The 23,216-nt window shown below is 46.8% G+C and overlaps 1 protein-coding gene across 1 annotated transcript in view; it reads left to right on the plus strand.

Annotated features, from left to right (window-relative positions):
- Nucleotides 1-21,778, plus strand: part of LOC121859678 — a 35,156-nt gene extending 13,378 nt beyond the window's left edge. Inside the window, exons 5-6 of the mRNA XM_042356602.1 lie at nucleotides 1,688-1,784; nucleotides 21,553-21,778. Coding sequence (XP_042212536.1) covers nucleotides 1,688-1,784; nucleotides 21,553-21,778 — 323 coding nt within the window. The remainder of the gene's footprint in view (nucleotides 1-1,687; nucleotides 1,785-21,552) is intronic.
- Nucleotides 21,779-23,216: the final 1,438 nt, after the last annotated feature.

Raw genomic sequence — 23,216 nt, forward strand, 5'->3', positions numbered from 1 at the left:
GAGAAAAGGGGAGGAGGGAGAAAGGCGATGTACAATATGAATAATATATAACTGTTGGGTCCAAAGGGAATTTTGTACAGGTAAGAGGTTCAACAAATTGAAGTTGTGTGACTCGTATGATGATCTTAAGTCAAGTATTTACCTGAAGAATATGACAGTTGAAATAAGTGTACTGGTGAGCAGACTGTGCGCTGAAAAACTGGTTGTGTAAGGTCATAGCTCTCTCTCTCTCTCTCTCTCTCTCTCTCTCTCTCTCTCTCTCTCTCTCTTCGCTGCCTAGATGTTTCGGGATGTCGTGTTGGCGTTTGTTAAATAATACCCATCTCCCTCTTAGGCCAGTGTGTCCGGGCTGTTTCTGGCAGTGGGATCCTTAAACTCTCGAGGGGCATCACTGTCCACATTTCAATGAGACAAAAAGCTCGTTATGAGGTCGAGGTGTTGCTTGTGGTGTTCTACTCGACCAGCTCAGCATGTAGACTCACTTCCTGTCTCTACTGATGCCTCCAGGTCTCGTGCTGGACTTATGATAATCTTTCCAACTTGTACCTAGAGTGGTGTTATTATCTAATGTGAAGTATGTGTGTGACTCTCCTGGCCCTTGAAGGTAGTTATCATCGTTCTGGAGTGGAGGAGTTTTATCATTTTCAGTAACTCCAGCTCTTTAACTCTTAGCTCACTCCATCCTCTTGAGGTACTGGAGTGGGGCTGGCTTATAGGGCAACGTGGTCAACAAGTCAGATTTTGTTGGGTACACATGTCGGGTGATGACAAGGCGGACCAGTGCTTCCTGTGTAGTTCGTGTACTTCAGCCATTACCGCGTCAGGCTATTGCGTCCTGGGATGCAAAATGTCGGATGTAATGGCCGGCAGTGTTGTTAGGATGCCACTGTTGACCCCAAACAAGCTGTGGCAGATTACAGTATTCTCCCCTGGACGCTTAGTGATGGGAGACAGCCTTAGCGAGACACCACACTGGCTGACCCACGACCGCCTCCTGACCCAGTACGTGAACACCGTCTGGCCCCTTGACTATTAAACACATACTGGTTGAGTGTCCTAGTTTGAGGGAGGTCCTTATCCTTAGTGGGCGGCAATCTCTCCAGGACTCGGGGGTAGGATGATTACTACCGAGTATCCTTAATTCTTGAAGCAGATGATTTATTTCCAGAGGATTGAGTCATTAATTTTATCAAGGAGGCTACCTTCCACCCCTCCCCTCACTCACCCCCCCCCTTCCTCCTGCAGTGTATATGTCAAGTTTTTTTTATAATCGGTTAAGTATACTGTAGTTACTTCTGTATGTATGTATTTTGTCTATAGTTTTATGTTAAATTGTTTTAAAATAGACAAATCTTTTTTTTGTGAATGTGGCGTCATGTGATATAAATATTATGTTGCTAAATATACGGTAGCAAGTACTCAGCATACTTAAGATATGTACTCTACTAGATATGTACTCGCCATTCTTAAAATACGTACTCGGCAAACTTAACATGTACACTACCATACATATGTACTTAGCATGTACTCTACCTTATATATACTCAATTAACTTAACATATTCGCTACCATACATATGTAGTCAACAAGCTTAACATATAACTCTATCATACATGTACTCAATAAACGTTGGGACATGTACTCAACGCCAAGACTAATTAGTACTCTCTCTCTCTCTCACCTCCAGATATGCCCAAGACCTCAACGTTGGAATACAAATCAGGACTCCACTCTCCTAGCCTCCACAGTCCAGTGAAAGGAGAAGCACAGAAAGTAATGGAAGGGTGAGTACCATTACCATGATTTTGTTCCCCTCCTACCATGATTTTTGTTCCCCTCCAACCATGATACTGACACTACCATGATTTTGTTCCCCTCCTACCATGATTTTTGTTCCCTCCAACTATGATACGACTATGAGTGTTGGTTTTGAGAGTCGTGATAATCCAGTGGGTCCCATGATGGTGGGTTTTTCTCTCTCCTACCATGATATTACCATGATTGTTTTTTTCTTCGTGTGATATGATTGACTTGTGTATTGTATTATAATCCTGCCACGAGCACTACTTCTCATCGTTATGTTACCTTGATGCCATGATAAGTATTGACCAATCAGCGCACGACAAACCCGCATGCGAGTGGGTTTTAATTTTTTTTTATTTTTTTTTACTAAATTGCCTTGTACCGGGATTGTGTCGAAATGGGGGCAATGAGCTAATCAGCGCACGACACGCCCGCATGCGAGTGGTTTTTACCAAATTGGCGTTCACAAGGCGTGCGCTGAAATGGGGCATAAAAGTGTTAAGCGTGGGAGTTAAGGGCAGCTTAAAGGGGGCGTGTTTACTAAGCTTTTTGCTGGACGAGATGGTGTGTGAGGGTGTTGGTAATGGTGCGCTGCTACCACACTACCACACCATACTGTCTCTACCACACACCATACTGTCTCTACCACACACCATACTGTCTCTACGACACACCATACTGTCACTACCACACCATACTGTCACTACCACCATACTGTCTACCACACTACCTCACCAAACTGTCTACCACACACACCATACTGTCTCTACCACACCATACTGTCTCTACCACAACATACTGTCTACCACACACACCATACTGTCTACCACACACACCATACTGTCTCTACCACACACCATACTGTCTCTACCACACACCATACTGTCTCTCCACACACACACCATACTGTCTCTACCACACACCATACTGTCTCCCTACCACACCATACTGTCTCTACCACACCATACCGTCACTACCACACCATACTGTCTCTACCACACCACCACACCAAACTGTCTCTACCACACACCATACTGTCTCTACCACACACACCATACTGTCTCTACCACACACATACTGTCTCTACCACACCATACTGTCTCTACACACCATACTGTCTCTACCACACCGTGCTGTCTCTACCACACACACCATACTGTCTCTACCACACACACCATACTGTCATTACCACACCATACTGTCTACCACACTACCACACCATACTGTCTCTACCACACACACCATACCAATATACTACCACACCACACACCATGCTCTACCACACACCATACTGTCTCTACCCACACCATACTGCCTCTACCACACATCCCTGCCTCTACGTGGGTAGGATAGTGTGGTAGGTCTCTTAACACTATGGGTAAGGATAGTGTAGTGGATGTGGTAACACTGGATGAGGAGAAGACAACCAATAGATACACACACACAACACACACACACACACACACACACACACAGGCTACGTCTTTTAAAAATTCATTTCCACTCCTATTACTTTTTTAAATGTCAAATTCAATTCTGGACTCGGCGCCTCCTACCTCTGTGTGTGTGTGTGTGTGTGTGTGTGTGTGTGTGTGTGTGTGTGTGTGTTGTTGTTGTTGTGTGTGTGTGTGTGTGTGTGTGTGTGTGTGTGTGTGTGTGTGTGTGTGTGTGTGTGTGTGTGTGTGTGTGTGTTGTTGTGTGTGTGTGTGTGTGTGTGTGTGTGTGTGTGTGTGTGTGTGTGTGTTACTATTATTATTATCATCATCACTATATATTAAGACTCGTAGAGCTTCACCAAAACAAATATACATAACAGTATCGTCTAAGCCTTTGAGAATACGACTTTTAACTCACACTAACTCGTTCACTCTTAACTCGCAACATGAGAATAAATCGTAAGGTTCTCACTCGTTGTTATCTTATTTTACGAGAGTTTTAAGATTTGGTGGTGAGGCTGTAGGAACGAGAGAATTTTAAGGGGGGCTCTCTCTCTCTCTCTCTCTCTCGGGTAGAAATTGAAAGAAGGAGGCGGAAAATTGCTGTGAGGGAGAGTGATACGCCCATCATAATATGCTGATTGAACCCACCTCGCTTCCTCCTTGCTTTTCTTATCAGTTTTTTTTTTGCAACCGATCTACCTACCGACCGATTAATCTACCGACCGTTTAATCTACATACCGACCGATTAATATACCTGCTAACTAATTAATCTACCTACCGACCGATTAATATACCTGCTAACTGATTAATCTACCTACCGACCGATTAATCTACCTGGTAACTGATCAATCTATCTATGGGCCAATCAATCAACCTACCGACCGATCAATCTACCTACCGACCGATCAACGAACAATAATAACAATGAAACCCAAAGTAGCTGACTCACGTAAACACGACGCATCTGCTCAATACTTAACACGTTCCTAATGTTTATAACAAGACCTATATTGCATGACGAAAGGTTATAACAAAAATTGACCATTATTTGTTGTAAACGTCTGGGTTGAAATTTATTGAACGAAATGTATTGTGTCTGGAGTGTATAAGAGATGAGAAATGACTGGAAAAACTTAGAGAAATACGAAATATAAGAGTGGGAGGAGAGTTATGACGTAGGGTATGACGTCACTGTTGATGGGAGCATTTGGTAAATATTATTGGTTATCTTGGGAAGTATTTTGTAAAGGCTATGTATATCAGAATATTAATTAGGACACTTTATGTATATTTTGCCAGTAAGGAGAAGGTAAGGTTGGTTTGTGAATGATGTTTGATAAAAGTGAAGGAGTTTGGTGAATGTTTGACAATGTTGAAGAGAGAAAGAGAGAGAGAGAAAGAGAAACAGGGTGTAGTATGATAGTATGTCGAGAATATGATAGAATGTACCCAATCACACTACTAGAGGCCCGGGGAGGGAAGATTTGAAGAGTAGGGACAGGCAGGGTGAAGGAGAAGACTCAGGGTGTAGTTGAGACTCTTGAAAGGGAGGAGGAAGGAGGAGAGGGGGGAGGAGGGAGATGAGGGAGAGGGAAGGAGAGAGGCAGGGAAGGAGAGGGAGATGAGGAGAGAAAAATAGAGGGAAGGAGGAATCTTCCCACGCCCCCTCCTTCCCTCACCTTCATCCCTTGCTCCTTCCTCTCCATCCTTCCTCCTCTTCCTCTCTCTCTCTTCCTCTCTCTCTCTCTCTTAATATCCTCTCTTTCCCTCCCCTCCTTCCCTCCCTTCCCTCCTCCCTCTCCCTTCCCCTCCTTCCTCTCCCCCCTCCTTCCCTCTCCTTCCTCTCTTGCTCGGGAAACTCTTCAACATTTTTCCCTTGAGAGTGACGAAAGAGGAATTAGTGGGTTTGTATGGAGCTGTAGGCGGCCACGGCTGGTCTAGACGGCTTGACACCCCGCCTGTCACCCAGCACTCAAAGGACGGATATCTCCGCGCCCACGTCCTCCCTCTCCTGCCGCCCACCCCATCCCATCACACCCATCCACCCACTGTCCTCCTGCCCTCCCTCTAACCTTCAATATCTTCCGTTCCAACCATCCTACCATCCTCCCCACCTCCCGACCTCCCTCCCGACCTCCCTCACCTCTCACCCCTCACCTCTCATCCCCCACCCACTAGCGCGTCCTTCTGCGGAAATTACTTGGTAAAAATAATCACAGAGAAAAGTAGTTTTTGTTTTGCTTTTTGATGTAATTTTTCTTTACAGTTGTGTAACGTTGGTTGTGGCAGGACGTTGTTGTTGGTTGATGTTATTATTTTCGTTATTGTTGTTATTATTATTTTTATTGTTATTATTATTATTATTATTATAATTATTATTTTATTATTATTATTAAAAGTATTTGTATTTCATATCAGTACATATCGTCATCATCATCACCACCATCATCATCACCACCATCATCATCACCACCATCATCACCATCTCCCAAAAATCATGTAATTTCCAATAACATCAGTAAACTCACACCTGCCTCTTATTTCTTATAGCTCTACACCCTCTACCTACCCAGATACCACCCCTTTTCCCTCTCTCTACCCCCTCCCAGAACTATAACACCACGCCCCTCCTATCCCCTTCCCCTCTTTACCCTCCTCCCCTCCCCCAGAACTATAACACCACGCCCTTCCTCCCTTCCCCTCTCTACCCCCCCTCTCTACTCTCCCTCCCCTCTCTACCCTCCTCCCCCTCCCAGAACTATAACACCACGCCCCTCCTATCCTCCCCCCCTCTTACCCTCCTCCCCCTCTCTACCCTCCTCCCCCCCCCCAGAACTATAACACCACGCCCTCCCTATCCCTTCCCCCTCTCCTACCCTCCTCCCCTCCCCCAAAATATAACACCAGCTCCTCCTCCCCGGACTATGACGCCATTTTCCGGAGGTATAGCCACGCCCTACACGCCTGGTAGCCTTATAATCTCCCGTCAAGGAATCGGACGTTGCAATTTAGAATCTGGGCAGCGTAATCCCAGGAGGACGGGCGCTACAAGATGAGTCCGTATCTCTTGCGGTTTAAGTACGTGGTTGGTGATGGATGAGGGGTGGGGTGTGGATGAGGGGTGGGGTGTGGATGAGGGGTGGGTGTGATGGATGAGGGTGGTGTGATGGTGGTGGGGTTCAAGTGGTGGGTATTTGTGTTGGATGAGAGAGGGAGGGAGAAATAGTGATTAAAGAGAGGTGTAGGGAGATTTTTAGGGAAGAGAGGAGGAGAAATGAAGAAGAAACAGGAGGCTGAAACGTAGAGAGAGAGAGAGACCGATTAAGTAACTTGCAGACCATGATGAATTATGCGAAGCCAAAGTTGAAGATAGTTGTGTTTAGAGAGAGAGAGAGAGAGAGAGAGAGAGAGAGAGAGAGAGAGTTTTGACTTTCAACATTTTCAAAAGATTATGTAAACACAATTATTAAGATACTTTGCAAACACAAACATCAAGGGACTCTATAAACACAAACATCAAGGGACTCTGTAAACACAAACATCAAGGGTAAACACAAACATCAAGGGTAAACACAAACATCAAGGGACTCTGTAAACACACCGTAGATTTCTATATAAATTTCACACCTTTTATGTCTAGGGAAGAACAGCTGACTCGACGCGTCCCCAGAGAGCTCGTAGGAGAATAGAGCGTAGAGCTGGTGGGATTAAGACTCTTCAGGATCTTGTAGAAGGGAGAGAGGGGGCTGAAAGAGAGGGAGAAGGGGACTGGGGGCTTAAAGAAGGCGCAGGTGTACTTTAGTGAATACCTCTGAGGTCAGCAGAGGGTGGATGAGGGTGGAGGGTACTGAATGGGTGGTGGGTGGGTGAGGGCAGGGTGGGTTAGGGTGGAGGGTACTGAATGGGTGGTGGATGGGTGAGGGTGGAGGGCAGTGGGTGGATGAGGGTGGAGGGTACTGAATGGGTGGTGGATGGGTGAGGGTGGAGGGCAGTGGGTGGGTGAGGGTGGAGGGAAGACGGGATGTGATGTTACTAAAACCTTCCTCCTCCATCTCTGTCTTCATCCTCCTCTCCCCCCCCTCCCTCCCCTCTTCCCCCCCTCTTCTCCTCTTCCTCCCTCTTCTCCTCTTCCTCCCTCTTCTCCTCTTCCTCCCTCTTCTCCTCTTCCTCCTCCTCCACACAGGTAATAAACACAGAGACAGAAAGAGTTTAGGTAAAGCTTAGCTGGTGAAATATTGACGTTCATTTGTATTCCTCCTCTTACCTCTCATCTCTCTCTCTCATCTCTCCCTCATCTCTCTTCTCTCATCTCTCCCTCTCAACTCTCGTCTCTCACCCCTATCATCGTTTTATTACTTCTTGGGTCTTTTCTTGAATTGGCGGGGGCTGTTTATGTAGGGGCTGTTTATGTAAGGTCTGTTTATGTAGGGTCTGTTTATGTAAGGGTCTGTTTATGTAGGGTCTGTTTATGTAAGGGGCTGTTTATGTAAGGGGCTGTTTATGTAGGGGCTGTTTATGTAAGGGGTTGTTTATGTAGGGGTCTGTTTAGCAGGGGTTGTTATGTAGGGGTTGTTTATATAGGGTCTGTTTATGTAAGGGGTTGTTTATGTAGGGGTTGTTTATGTAGGGGTTGTTTATGGGGGTTGTTTATGTAGGTCTGTTTATGTAAGGGGTTGTTTATGTAGGTCTGTTTATAGGTCTGTTTATGTAGGGGTTGTTTATGTAAGGGGTCTGTTTATGTAAGGGGTTGTTTATGTAAGGGGTTGTTTATGTAAGGGTCTGTTTATGGGGTTGTTTATGTAAGGGTCTGTTTATGTAGGGGTTGTTTATGTAAGGGTCTGTTTGGGTAAGGGGTTGTTTATGTAAGGGGTTGTTTATGTAGGGTCTTTATGTAAGGGGTTGTTTATGTAAGGGGCTGTTTATGTAAGGGGTTGTTTATGTAAGGGTCTGTTTATGTAAGGGTCTGTTTATGTAGGGGTTGTTTATGTAGGGTCTGTTTATGTAGGGGCTGTTTATAGGGGCTGTTTATGTAAGGGGTTGTTTATGTAGGGTCTGTTTATGTAAGGGGTTGTTTATGTAAGGGGTTGTTTATGGGGTTGTTTATGTAGGGTCTGTTTATGTAAGGGTTGTTTATGGGGGTTGTTTTGTGGGGTTGTTTATGTAGGGTTGTTTATGTAGGGTCTGTTTATGTAAGGGGTTGTTTATGTAGGGGTTGTTTATGTAAGGGTCTGTTTATGTAAGGGGTTGTTTATGAAAGGGTTGTTTTTGTAGGGTTGTTTATGTAGGGGTTGTTTATGTAAGGGTCTGTTTATGTAAGGGGTTGTTTATGTAGGGGTTGTTTATGTAAGGGTCTGTTTATGTAGGGGTTGTTTATGTAGGGTCTGTTTATGTAGGGGTTGTTTATGTAAGGGGCTGTTTATGTAGGGGTTGTTTATGTAGGGTTGTTTATGTAAGGGGTTGTTTTTGTAGGGGTTGTTTTGTAGGGGTCTGTTTATGTAAGGGGTTGTTATGTAGGGGTTGTTTATGTAAGGGTTGTTTATGTAAGGTTGTTTATGTAGGGGTTGTTTATGTAAGGGTTGTTTATGTAGGGGTTGTTTATGTAGGGGCTGTTTATGTAGGGGTTGTTTATGTAAGGGGTTGTTTATGTAGGGGTTGTTTATGTAGGGGTTGTTTATGTAAGGGTTGTTTATGTAAGGGGTTGTTTATGTAGGGGCTGTTTATGTAAGGGTCTGTTTATGTAGGGGGTCTGTTTATGGGGTTGTTTATGTAGGGGTTGTTTTGTAGGGGTTGTTTATGTAAGGGTTGTTTATGTAGGGGTTGTTTTGTAGGGTTGTTTTGTAAGGGTTGTTTTGTAAGGGGTTGTTTTTGTAGGGGTTGTTTTGTAAGGGGTTGTTTTTGTAAGGGTTGTTTTGTAAGGGTTGTTTTGTAGGGGTTGTTTTGTAAGGGGTTGTTTTTTGTAAGGGTTGTTTTGTAGAGGGGTCTTCATTTAAAAACACCTCTTTTTTTATTATTTTTTGTTAAGTTACGTTAGGTTAAGTTAGGTTAAGTTAAGTTGGCTTAGGTTAAGTTACGTTAGGTTAAGTTAGGTTACGTTAGGTTAAGTTAAGTTAGGTTAAGTTAGGTTAAGGTAAGTTACGTTACGTTAGGTTAAGTTAGGTTACGTTAGGTTAAGTTACGTTAGGTTAAGTTAGGTTACGTTAGGTTAAGTTAAGTTAGGTTAAGGTAAGGTTACGTTACGTTAAGTTAGGTTACGTTAGGTTAAGTTACGTTAGGTTAAGGTAAGTTACGTTAGGTTAGGTTAAGTTACGTTACGTTAGGTTAAGTTACGTTACGTTAGGTTAAGTTAGGTTACGTTAGGTTACGTTAAGTTACGTTAGGTTACGTTAGGTTAAGTTACGTTAGGTTAAGTTAGGTTACGTTAGGTTACGTTAAGTTACGTTAGGTTAAGTTAGGTTACGTTAAGTGAGTTAAAGGCAAACGAGTTACTTTAAAATCAGTTACAGAAGATAAAAATAAATCAATCTAATATATCCAAAGAAAAAATTACATTAAACTCCCAGAATAAATTTTTTTACCAAATAAAAAGTTAAAATATTTTCGAAAGTTCAAAAATTACAAAAAAGAAAATATCGATTCAAAATCCATAAATATTGAATAACGAAAAAAAAATAGAAGAACGATTGTATATTGATTTTTTCCCCAGAGTTTCCCCAGAATTTCCCAGGTTTCCCAGGTTTCCCAGGTGTGAAAAAAGAAGTTTGTGTTGAAGTTTTACAGGTGAGTCATCATACCTGCTATGTCCGGGTGGTAATTCCATCACTAGTCAGGGTAGGGGAGGGTTCGAACAATGCCGCTGGGTTGTGGGGGTTGTATTTTGTGAGTATGTCTATGTATCTGTGTGTACATATATTTGTGTGTACATTTATTTGTGTGTGTAAATATTTGTGTGTGTGTGTATTTGTGTGTACATGTATTTATGTGTATGTATTTGTGTGTATTTGTATTAGTGTGTATGTATGTATGTATATATGAGTGTGTATGTATGTATGTATGTATGTATGTATGTGGTGTGTGTATGTATGTATGTATGTAACGATGGTGGTTATACAGCGCTTGAGTTAAACAATGCCTCAGTTAACTACCTGTCTTGTCCTCTCTTGTCATGTCATGTCATGTCATGTCCTGTCCTGTCTGTCCTGTCCTGTCCTGTCCTGTCTGTCCCTGTCCTGTCCTGTCATGTCCTGTCCTGTCCTGTCCTGTCCTGTCCTGTCCTGTCCTGAAACTCTTAAGAATCTTCCGAGTCGAATCAACGAATCAAAACAGTATGATTCACCCTCCTGATTCACGTACCTCGTTTGAATCTGAGTGAATCATTCTGAGTCATCTCATGTAGATTCAAACACTAAGATTCATCCTCCTGATTCAAGTGACTCGTATGACTCGTACGAATCGGCGTCACTCAGCACATCATTCATGTACATTATCGTGATTCACCCATGTAAAATCCTTCTTGAATTCCCCAGAGAAAGAATATTGTATTACTTAGCGTCAAAGGGAGGGAGGAAAAGGGTATTGGTAGGGATGGAGGTAGGGGGAGGGGTGGAGGGATGAGGGGGAGGGGTATATGGGGGGAATCACATGTAAATATTGTAATTGCGTAAATGGAAAACGAGATGCCTCATTCAGTCTGTTTAGGTTAGGTTAGGTTATCACCTGTACCACCCCTACACCTTCCCTACCACCTTTCCCTCCACCCCTACTCTCCCTTCCCCCCACCCCTTACACCATTCCCTCTACCCCACTCCCTCTTCCCCAACCCTACACCACACCCCTACATCTCCACCTATGAAAATCTAATCTAAGACCATCAATTGAGGTGATAGGGAAGGGACAAGGAGGGGTGAGGAGGGGGTTGGGGGTGAAGTGAGGGGGAGGGACTTGAGCTAGGCAGGGGAGGAGGCAGGGGATGGGCTAGTGCAGGGGTTCTCAACCAGGGGAATTTCCCCTCAGGTTTTCAGGGGAAACTGATACTAATATGGAAAAATAAAAAGGATTTTTCAGTATTATATGCATATTATTTGGAATGCACTTTTTAGAGGCAGACAATCTTGGAAGGAGGAGGGAAATGACATTCTGACATATGGTGAAAGGGGTAAGGCATGGGGCAAACAAGGTTGAGAACCACTGGGCTAGGGGGCACTGGGAAGGTCTAGGGGCACTGGGGAAGGTCTAGGGGGCACTGGGAAGGTCTAGGGGGCACTGGGGAGGGTTAGTGAGGTACAAGGAAGGGTTTACATTTTTTATTTTATTTATTTTTGGTAGAGGGGGTGAAAGAAGATTAGAGGTGGGGGAAGGAAATTATAGTTCGGAAATTGAAGAGTTTAGAGGAGGTAAGAGAGGGCGGGCTGACCGCCTAGCTAAACTAATAGTGTGTTAGGGTTGTGTCATGGGTTAGTTATTGTCTGTCGGTACAGGCATTTAGACATCCTACCCTATCCCATACATGGGTGTTTAAGGGCCTTATTTCTTATTTCCACCGACCCTACTGGCGGATGTTGGTCTAGGGAGGTTGTCTATTGCCTCACCGTTAGTAGATCAGGGGTGGCAATGGACCTTTTGAGATTTGGTAACCTTTTGGGAACCATGTATGGTTGTTGTCGTTGTCTGGTGGTGTGAAGGGTTCGTGCTCTGATCGTTCTATCTTTTGCCAGATTCTGCTGGCCAGGTGTGCAGCTGCTGGTTGGTGGGTTTCATTCTCAGGTCTCTATGTATCTCGGCTGGTTTGGTGAAGGGCATCTTTCTGCTGACGAATCTTAGGGCTTCATTTTTGGACCACCTGTAATTATAATATTTGAGTTTGTATACATAGTATGAAGAGGTGTTGCTGGGTAAGTTAATATCGGTGTGATAAATGATGTCACTAGGCGGAGTTTTATTTTCACAGAAGCGCTTTAAAGCCGGTATAGCCAGCTCCTTTGCTTTTCCTTCCTGGTGGACATGATAGGGTACCTGTCGTGGATATATGCAGGCCCAGGAGATGCCTCGCTTTTGTACTTATCTGGAGAATTATTGCTATGGATGGGTTTCCATTTCATAAGGATATTACCGGGGAGGGTTTGGTTTCCATTTTCAAGTAACTATACAGGGGCACTGGGGAGGGTTAGGGGCACTGGGGAGGGCTAGGGGGGTACTGGGGAGGGCTAGGGGGTACTGGGGAGGCTAAGGGGCACGGGAGGCTGGGGCACTGGGGAGGCTAGGGGCACTGGGGAGGGTGAGGGGTACTGGGGGAGGGCTAGGGGGGGTACTGGGGAGGGCTAGGGGGGCACAAGGCTGGGGGCTGAGGGGTACTAGGGGAGGTCTAGAGGCACTGGGGAGGGCTAGGGGGTACTGGGGGCTAGGGGGCTATGCTGGGCGGTCGTCAACAGGGATGAATAAATGTACCTGTAGTAGAATTTAGGGTGCTGAGGACTAATGGTGGCCATATGTTGATGTCTTACTGTTACAAAACACTACCCCACACCCTACTACCACACACACCCCTACACCACCCCTCCTCCACACACCCCTACTACCACACACACCCTACTACCACACACCCCTACTACCACACACCCTACTACCACACCCCTACTACACACCACTACCACCACTACCACACAACCCCTACTACCACACACCCCTACTACCACTACTACACACCCCTCACTACCACACCCCTACTACACACCCCTCCTCACACACACACCCTACTACACACCCCTACTACCACCCCCACCCCTACTACCACACACCTACTACCACACACCCCTACTACCACACAACCCCCTACACCCACCCCCTACTACCACACACCCCTACTACCACACACCCCTACCACACAATAACACACACCCCTCACTACCACACACACTCTACCCCACACCCCTACTACCCCACACCTCTACCACACCCCTACTACCACCCCCTACTACCACACACCCCTACTACCTACTACCACACACACCCCTACTACCACACACACCCTACTACCACACAACCCTATACCACACAACCCTACTACCACACACCCCTACTACCACACCCCTACTACCACACACCCCACACTACCACACCCTACCACACACACCCCTACTACCACACACCCCTACTACCACACACCCCCTACTACCCACACCCTACCACACACCCCTACTACCACACACCCCTACTACCCACACACCCTTCCCTACTACTCACACACCCCTCTACCCCACACACCTACTACCCACACACCCCCTACTACCACACACCCCTACTACCACCCCTACTACCACACACCTACTACCACACCCCTACTACCACACCCCTACTACCACACCTATCCCCTACTACCACACACACCCCTTCTACCACACCCCTACTACCCACACACCCTACCACCCCTACTACCCCCACACCCCTACTCCCACACCCCTACTACCCCACACACCCCTACCACCATCAACAATTCCACCCTATCACCACACACCCCTACTACCCCCCTACTACCCCACACACCTCTTTCCCTACTACCACAATTTCACATTTACTACACTTCTTTACTACTTCCCCACACCCCTACTACCACACACCCCTTTACCACTACCACTACACCCCTACTACCACTCACACCTACTACCACTACTACACACACCTATACACCACTCCTACCACACACCCCTCTACTACCACACACCCTACTACCACACACCCCTACTACCACACCCCTACTTACTACACACCCACTACAACACCCCTACTACACACACACTTCACCCTACTACCACACACCCCTACTACCCCACACCCCTACTACTACACACACCCCCACTACCACACACCCCTACTACCACACACCCCTACTACCACACACCCCTACACCACCACACCCCCTACTACCACCACACACCCCTACACCACACACCCCTACTACCACACCCCTACTACCACACACCCCTACTACCACACACCCCCTACTACCACACAACCCTACTACCACACAACCCTACTACCCACACCCCTACTACCACACACCCCTACTACCACACACCCCCTACTACCCCACACCCCTACTACCCCACACCCCTACTACCCCACACCCCCTACACACACACCCCTACTACCACAACCCTCCCACCACAACCCTACTACCACACACACACCCCTACACCACACACCCCTACTACCACACACACCCCTACTACCACACACCCCTATACCACACACACCCCTACTACCACACACCACTACCACACACCCCTACTACCACACCCCTACTACCACACACCCCTACACCACCACCCCCACACCCCACACCCCTACTACCCCACACCCCTACTACCACACACCCCCTACTACCACACACCCCTACTACCACACACCCCTACTACCACCTGACCTACTGCCACACAACCCTCTACTACCACACACCCCTACTACCCCACACCCCCTACTACCACACAACCCTACTACCACACACCCCTACTACCACACACCCCTACTTACCACACACGCCCTACTGCACACCCCTGCACCACACAACCCCTACTACCACACCCCTACTACCACACACACCCCTACTACCACACACCCCTACTACCACACGCCCCTACTACCACACACCCCTACTGCCACACACCCCTACTGCCACCCCTACTGCCACACACACCCCTACTACCACCCCACACCCCTACTACCCCACACCCCTACTACCACACAACCCTACTACCACACCCCTACTGCCACACACACCCTACTACCACACACCCCCCTACTACCACACCCCTACTACCCACACCCCCTACTACCCACACCCCCTACTACCCCACAACCCTACTACCACACACCCCTACTACCACACACCCCTACTACCCACACACCCCTACTACCACACCACCCCTACTACCACACACCCCCTACTACCACACACCCCCTACTACCACACACCCCTACTACCACACACACCCCTACTACCACCACCCCTACTACCACACACCCCTCTACCACCCCTACTACCACACACCCCTACTACCACACACCCCTAGCTACCCACTTACCCCTACTGCCACCTGACCTACTACCACACACACCCCTACTCTACACCCCTGCTACCACACACCCCTACTACCACACACACCCCTACTACCACACCCCCCCTACTACCACACACCCCTACTACCACACCCCTACTACCCCACACCCCTACTGCCCACACCCCTACTACCACACACCCCTACTACCACCACACCCCTACTACCACACACACCCCTACTACCACACACCCCTACTACCCCACACCCCTACTACACACCCCTACTACCCCACCCCTACTACACACACCCCTACTACCCCACTACTACCCCACACCCCTACTGCCCCACACCTTCTACCACACACACCCTACTACCACACACCCTACTACCACACACCTACTACACACCCCTACCCTGCCACACACCCTACTGCCCACACACCCTACTACCCCACACCCCTACTACCCCACACCCCTACTACCCCACCCTACTACCACACCCCCTACCACACACCCCTACTACCACACACACCCCTACTACCCCACACCCCTACTACCCACACCCCTACTACCCCCACACCCCTCCCCACACACCCCCCTACCACACACCCCTACCCCCACACCCCTACCTAGAACTATAACTTCCTTTCTCCACCTCTAATCTTCTTTCACCCTCCTTCCTCAAAAAAATAAACCCACCATCACTATCTACTATCATCCCACTACTACCACCATCACTACTACCTACTACCACACTTCCATCATCACTACTATCTATTACCACCCCTACCACCACTATCTACTACCACCACTATCACTATCTACTACCACCACTACCACCATCACTACTACCCACTACCACCATCACTACCACCATCTACCACCACCACTACTACCTACTACCACTACTAGTGCTGCCTACTACCATTTTTTCCATGGCCTCCAGCCTCCCCCAATAGCCACACCTTCGCCACCATTTATTTACCTTAATATTACATATCCTAATGCATAAGAAACTATCCTATCTGTGTTAAATTAGTTGAGCCGCAGATCCATGCGGCATTCGGTGACTTCGTAGCCTCATAGTCGATATCTGCAGCAGTTGTCGGAGTAGGGGCAAGCTCTCGTTCCCTGAGGCAGAGCAAAAGCCGACCGAAGGAGAGAAGGACAGTCGACATCATCCAGGCTGTGACATAACTTCTGGGCTGCTGCTTCTGTTCGGAGATCAGCTCCGCGAGTCTGGCGTGAAAACATCTTGCACTTGGGCCCATCCACCAGGGTTGTGAACACTAGAGGAGTGAAGCTGCCTTGATCAACATTTTGAATTCTCTCCCCATATGCCCTTCTCTTGTCGTTCTCGTTCCTCCTATGCGCAGCATCGAGAGCTAGGTTACGGTGACAAACGGCCATGGGATCAAAAATCCTGATGTCGAAGCTCGCTGTCCCGCGTCCAGAATCCTCGAGCACTGACGTCACACGGGCTTCGTTAGATGTGTTTGAAGTCCTGTGTTGGAAGATCTCGCCATCCAGTGGAAGGAGGGTCGGTTCTACCATGACGTCCCGGCAGATTTCCTTCAACATATTTGCTGTGAGATCCCTTACCTCGTCATGCCTCATGCATATGAAGCCCCCTTCTTGCAAACCATGGCGTGATCGCCATCATAGGAATAGCCACACACGCATTGGGAGGGCAAACCATCTACTGGCCAACCGTACCTTAGAGCAATGGCATCTGTAAATTCTTTGTTTGTTAAGGCTGAAACCATTTGCCCCTTATCGGTAACGTAGTTAACCAGTTCGAAGGCGCCCACCTCCTGCGCTATAGCTACTTTTTTTTCAAATTTTCTGGAACCAGCAGCAATAGTTGCTGCAACATGTCATTTGGCAGTGCTGCCGATCTGTTGTAATGGACCTACGGATCTTATACTTCGCTGGTGTCCTCCCTGTTGCATTCTGGGCTATTATGTGGTCAGTGAGGGCTGCCGTGAGCTTAAGTGAATTTTGATGTTCAGAGTCAACAATCTCCTCTGGATTAAGTTAGTCCCATCCCTCAGTCTTGGTGGAAGTGCAAGAAGTGTTCTTTCTACTAGGGTTAAGTCGTGGTGTTTCACTAGTTTGGGAATGAACTTGACACTGATTGCTTCTTCCAAAGGGTGGAGGAGGTCGGATCTCAGGGATGGTACGCATCAGGATAGTTCAACGATGCTTGACTCCATGGGTGGAATGCTGCAAAGGCCGCATGTGGCTCTGTGTTAGAATCTCCGATTGAGCATGGTTCGCTAACCCACTCATTCACCTTTCCCCTACATGCTGGGTCTTGAAGTCCGTAGTGCCCAATTACTGCGCCTAGATGTCTTTGGCCGTCCTTGGATTATTTAACCTCACTTTCGCCGAAAACCTCCACAGCCCGATCATAATGATCTGGCTTCACGATGAAAGATTTGCTGGCGTTAGGGTGAACACCCTACCTCTGGACCTCGCGATATTTACCAGGTCCACCACTTTTGATGTCCTCCACTTTATCACCTGTGAGGTCATGCATATATACACTTGTTTGACCCCAGTTGTTTCATACTTTATTTCTTGTTGGAGCACTGATAGGCCCTGTGCATACATTGCCATTGCAGCAGGGTCCCCTGTGTTGTTCCCTCGGTCGACTGTAGGATGGTATCACCACCACCACCACCTACTACCATTGCCATCACTACTACTATCTACTACCTTACCACCACCACCACCACCACCACCACCTACTAACATTACCACCACCATCTCTACGCAGACCTCCAACCCCTCCCCCTTTACTATCCATCTTACACCTCTTCCTTCTTTTCCCTCCTTCCTTCTCCTCCTTACCCAATTTTCTTGCTTCCTCTCCTTCCTCCTCCCCTCCTCCACCTCCCTCTCCCACCTCCCTCCTCTTCTTTCTCTCCCTCCTCTTCCACCTCTTCCTCCCTTCCTCCTCTTCCCACCTGCTCCTCCCTCCTCATCCACCTCCTCCTCCCCTCCTCATCCACCTCCTCCTCCTCCTCATCCACCTCCTCCTCCTCCTCCTCCTCCTCCTCCTCCTCTTTCACCTCCTCCTCCTCTTTCACCTCCTCCTCCTCCCCTTCTTTCCCTCCTCTTCCACCTCCTCCTCCTCTTCCACCCCTTCCTCCACGTGTCTCTGTATTGGATTTTCTCAGACTGGCTCCACGACTAAGATTTTTCATCCCTCCCTAAATTGGCTGATGGTTCAACCTTGAGGGAGGTTGGTGATGGTAGGGGGAGGTGTGGAAAGGAGGGAAGGTGATAGAGAGGAGAGGCTGGGTAGGGGAGTGAGATGTGAATAAAAAAATTTACTCAATCTCGTTAAAATGTTCAACACACTGATCATGAGACCAAACCTAACCTAACCCTAACCTAACCTAACCTATCCTATCCTATCCTATCCTATCCTATCCTATCCTATCTAACCTAACCCTAACCTAACCTAACCTAACCAAACCTAACCTGACCTAACCTATCCTATCCTATATCCTAACCTAACCTAACCTAACCTGACCTGACCTAACCTATCTATCCTATCCTAACCTAACCTAACCTAACGCCACGGTGCTTAATTTCTCTTGTTTATTTCTCTGATTCCCGAGATAATGAACTGCGTCCAGAGCTATTCATTTTCAATTTCAGACGAGACTTTTTTTTTCTACACTGAACCCGAGGTGGAGGGAGGGGAGGGGGAGGTGAGAGAGGAAGAGATGGAAGTGAACTGATTGAAATGAGGAAGTAGAGATTGATGGAGAGGGAGAGTGAATGATTTAGGAGGAGTAGGAGGAGGAAGGAAGAAGGGAGGGAAGGGAGGGAAGGGAGGACAATGAAATACGTGTTCGTGAAGATTATTTCAATTTACGGAATTACTTTTCAAATTCATCGTTGGTAGTGTGTGTGTGTGTGTGTGTGTGTGTGTGTGTGTGTGTGTGTGTGTGTGTGTGTGTGTGTGTGTGTGTGTGTGTGTGTGTGTGTGTGTGTGTGTGTGTGTGTGTGTGTGTGTGTGTGTGTGTGTGTGTGTGTGTGTGTGTGTGTGTGTGTGTGTGTGTGTGTGTGTGTGTGTGTGTGTGTGTGTGTGTGTGTGTGTGTGTGTGTGTGTGTGTGTGTGTGTGTGTGTGTGTGTGTGTGTGTGTGTGTGTGTGTGTGTGTGTGTGTGTGTGTGTGTGTGTGTGTGTGTGTGTGTGTGTGTGTGTCCACAAACCATAATCCCATTCCCAACAGGACAGTAGTGGTGTTGGGATGAGCAGATTGGATAGTGTGGTGTGGTGGTAGAGATAGGCAGGTGGATAGTAGTAGTGAAGTGGTGCAGAATAAACAAGTGGATAGTAGTAGTGGTGGTGGCAGAATAGACAGGTGGATAGTGGTGGTGGTAGGATAGAGGTGGATAGTAGTAGTGGTGGTGGTAGGATAGACAGGTGGATAGTGGTGGTGGTAGGATAAACAGATTGGATAGTGGTTGTGATAGGATAGACAGGTGGATAGTGGTGGTGGTAGGATAGACAGTTGGATAGTAGTATTAGTCGTGGTGGTGACAGAATAGACAGGTGGATAGTAGTAGTGGTGGTGGTAGGATAAACAATTGGATAGTAAAGTAGTAGTAGTGGTGGTGGCAGAATAGACAGGTGGATAGTATTGGTGGTGGTGGTAGAATGAACAATTGGATAGTAGTAGCGGTGGTGTGGCAGAATAGACAGGTGGATAGTACGTAATTAACAGAGTGGCAGAATAGACGAATTGGATAGTGGTGCAGTGGCCAGAGAGGTGGATAGTAGTAGTGGTGGTAGGATAGAGGTGGATAGTAGTAGTGGTGGTGGTAGGATAGACAGGTGGATAGTAAATTAGTAGTAGTGGTGTCTTGCAGAATACAGACAGGTGGATAGTGGTGGTGTTGGGATAGACAGGTGGATAGTAGTAGTAGTTGTGGTGGTGGGATAGACAGGTGGATAGTGGTGGTGGTAGGATGAACAAGGTGGATAGTAGTAGTAGTGAAGGAAGGACAGGTGGGTAGTTGTAGTGGTTTGAAGGATAGTGAATGTGGCAGTGGGGAAGGTTAGCCCAGCGTTGTGTAGATCACTGTCCATTTATCGTCGACACGACATATAAAATTATCTTGTACTAAATAAAATATATGCAATACAGGACCTATCTCTCTCTCTCTCTCATCAAGTTCAGTAAGGACCAACACCCCTCCTCTCTCTCTCTCTCTCTCTCTCTCTCTCTCTCTCTCATCAGAGGTTCAATTCGGACCAACTCCACTCTCCTCTCTCTCTCCTCTCTCTCTCTCTCTCCTCCTCTCTCTGTTTCTTCCTCCCTACCTAACTTTCTTCCCACTCCTTTGTCCTTTCTTTTTCTTTATTTACCTCTATCACCATGATTAACCTTACCATCCTTTCTTCCTTCCTTATTTTCCTTCCATTCCTTTATCCTTCCTTCCTTCCTTCCTTCTAACATTTCATTTCATGCAATAACTGGGTAAAAATGTGATTGGATTAGCAATTGAATATTGAACAAATCCTTCTTCCTCAGACAGGCTCTTTTCATCAATAGGTTCCAGAATATTGAGTGAGTTACGGCCTCCTAAATGTGTGAATATTGGCTATTATTATTGTTTATAATTGACGTTGACTGTAATTAGTGACTGTAGTTTGGTAGTGACGTCTTCTGTGGTGTTGAGTGATGACTGGGGTTGGTGAGTGACTGTGGGGTTGTTAGTGATGTCTTCTCTGGTGTTGGTGAGTGACGTTTTTGTGATTTAGTGATAACACAAGGCATCATATTTACTACCATTGTTAGTATGTGAAACCTAACCTAACCTTAAAATTAACCCTAACCTAAACAAGCCACCTTTAACCTCAGGGTGAGAAAAAGTTCCAATATCTCGACGTTAACCGCTTGATGGAAAATATGAGTAAGGGAGGAAATATGAAACGTTTACGCTGCCTCTTGTTGACGGTATTGGGGTCGCAATCAGCCTCCTCCTCCCAACTATTTTGGTCCAATTGAATGTTGTCTCGTGTCTTGACTCACCGGCTCCTGGCTCCTTTTCTAACGTATTTACGTATTTTGTTTGTTGTTAGTTTCCTTCGTCTGTTGTCTTTTTCTTCTCTTTCTAAATTCTTATTTTTCTTTGTTTACTTTACTCCATTACACTTGTCTTCGTCGTGTTGTTTTACAGTTAAATGTTGTCAGGTAATATTTTTATCACTGACTCTGTTCTTTTTCTCCCACAGGTACAGTGTGCAATATGGCGGTGGTCTGCCCACAGTCCTACCGTCCGTAACAACCTGCGCCGACCGGCCCCAGACCCCGAGGGTCGGGGACAAATCAACCAGCGGGGCCGAGGCAGGGCCCCCCCAGTGTTCCTGGAGTTGGAACGCCATCATCTTCTCACCATCGCCGTCGTCCTCGCCGCTATCCTTTCTACATCCCAGGGTGGTACACCTTGTGCTTCAGTAATGACGTCCTCTACCCCCACACCCTTCTGGCTGTAATGTGTATCTCCCTTCATCTGGTCCACCAACCTCCCTCCTGAACTTAGGTCTTCGTCAGGTAGGTGAGTGAGAGCGATCAGTTTACTCCCAGGCGTCTGTAGTTGGATCGAGTTTTGGGAGTTTACATGACTATTTTATATAAGCTTACAGTGTGTTGGGAGTTTACACTGACTGTTTATATAGCATACAGTGTGTTGGGAGTTTACATGACTGTTTATATAGCTTACAGTGTGTTGGGGAGTTTACATGACTGTTTATATAGCATACAGTGTGTTGGGGAGTTTACATGACTGTTTATATAGTTTACAGGTGTGTTGGGGAGTTTACATGACTGTTTATATAGCACAGTGTGTTGGGAGTTTACATGACTGTTTTATATAGCTTACAGTGTGTTGGGGGTTTACATGACTGTTTATATAGCATACAGTGTGTTGGGGAGTTTACATGACTGTTTATATAGTTTACAGTGTGTTGGGGGAGTTTACATGACTGTTTATATATAGCATACAGTGTGTTGGGGGAGTTTACATGACTGTTTATATAACACAGTGTGTTGGGGAGTTTACATGACTGTTTATATAGCATACAGTGTGTTGGGAGTTTACATGACTGTTTATATAGCTTACAGTGTGTTGAGGAGTTTACATGACTGTTTATATAGCTTACAGTGTGTTGGGGTTTACATGACTGTTATACTAGCTTACAGTGTGTTGGGAGTTTACATGACTGTTTTATATAGCTTACAGTGTGTTGGGGGAGTTTACATGACTGTTTTATATGGCTTACGGTGTGTTGGGGTTTACATGACTGTTTATGTAAAGCATTGAACCGTCGATTAGCCAAAGCTGTATGAAGCAGTCATGTAAACTCCCAGCCGCAGCAACTATAGCACGATAAACTTTCCCCCCACTTTAGCAGCTATAAACAGTCATGTAAACTTTCCCCAGCAGCAAACTATATAGCTGATATTAATATCCCCAGCACGCAGCAGCTTATAAACAGTCGCAGCTTTATAAGCTGATCGTAACAGCTCCCAACACACTGTATACTATAAGCTGATCTTTCCCAACATATATATAGTGGTCGTAACAAACTTCCCCTGTGCTATATTTGGTCGTGAAGCGGCACTGTGGCTATGAACGGTCGTAACCGGCACATGGCCAGCAAGCGGTCGTAGCCAAACTCCGGCACACTGCCAGCTATATAGCGGTGGCTCCCCGGCACGCATGTACTTATGGCGGTCGTAGCAAACTCCCCGGCACTGGCAAGCATGGCGATGTGTAACCGGCACGGCGGTCGTGCTCCCCGGCACTGTAGCCTCGGCGCAGTCGTGGCAGCTTCCCCGGCACGCTGGCGTAACAAACGGTCATGCTTCCCCGGCACTGTAACATATGGCTGGTCAT

Source organism: Homarus americanus, unplaced genomic scaffold (genome assembly GCF_018991925.1).
Source record: "Homarus americanus isolate GMGI-L3 unplaced genomic scaffold, GMGI_Hamer_2.0 scaffold50288, whole genome shotgun sequence".
In the NCBI taxonomy this organism is placed as follows: Eukaryota; Metazoa; Arthropoda; class Malacostraca; order Decapoda; family Nephropidae; genus Homarus; species Homarus americanus.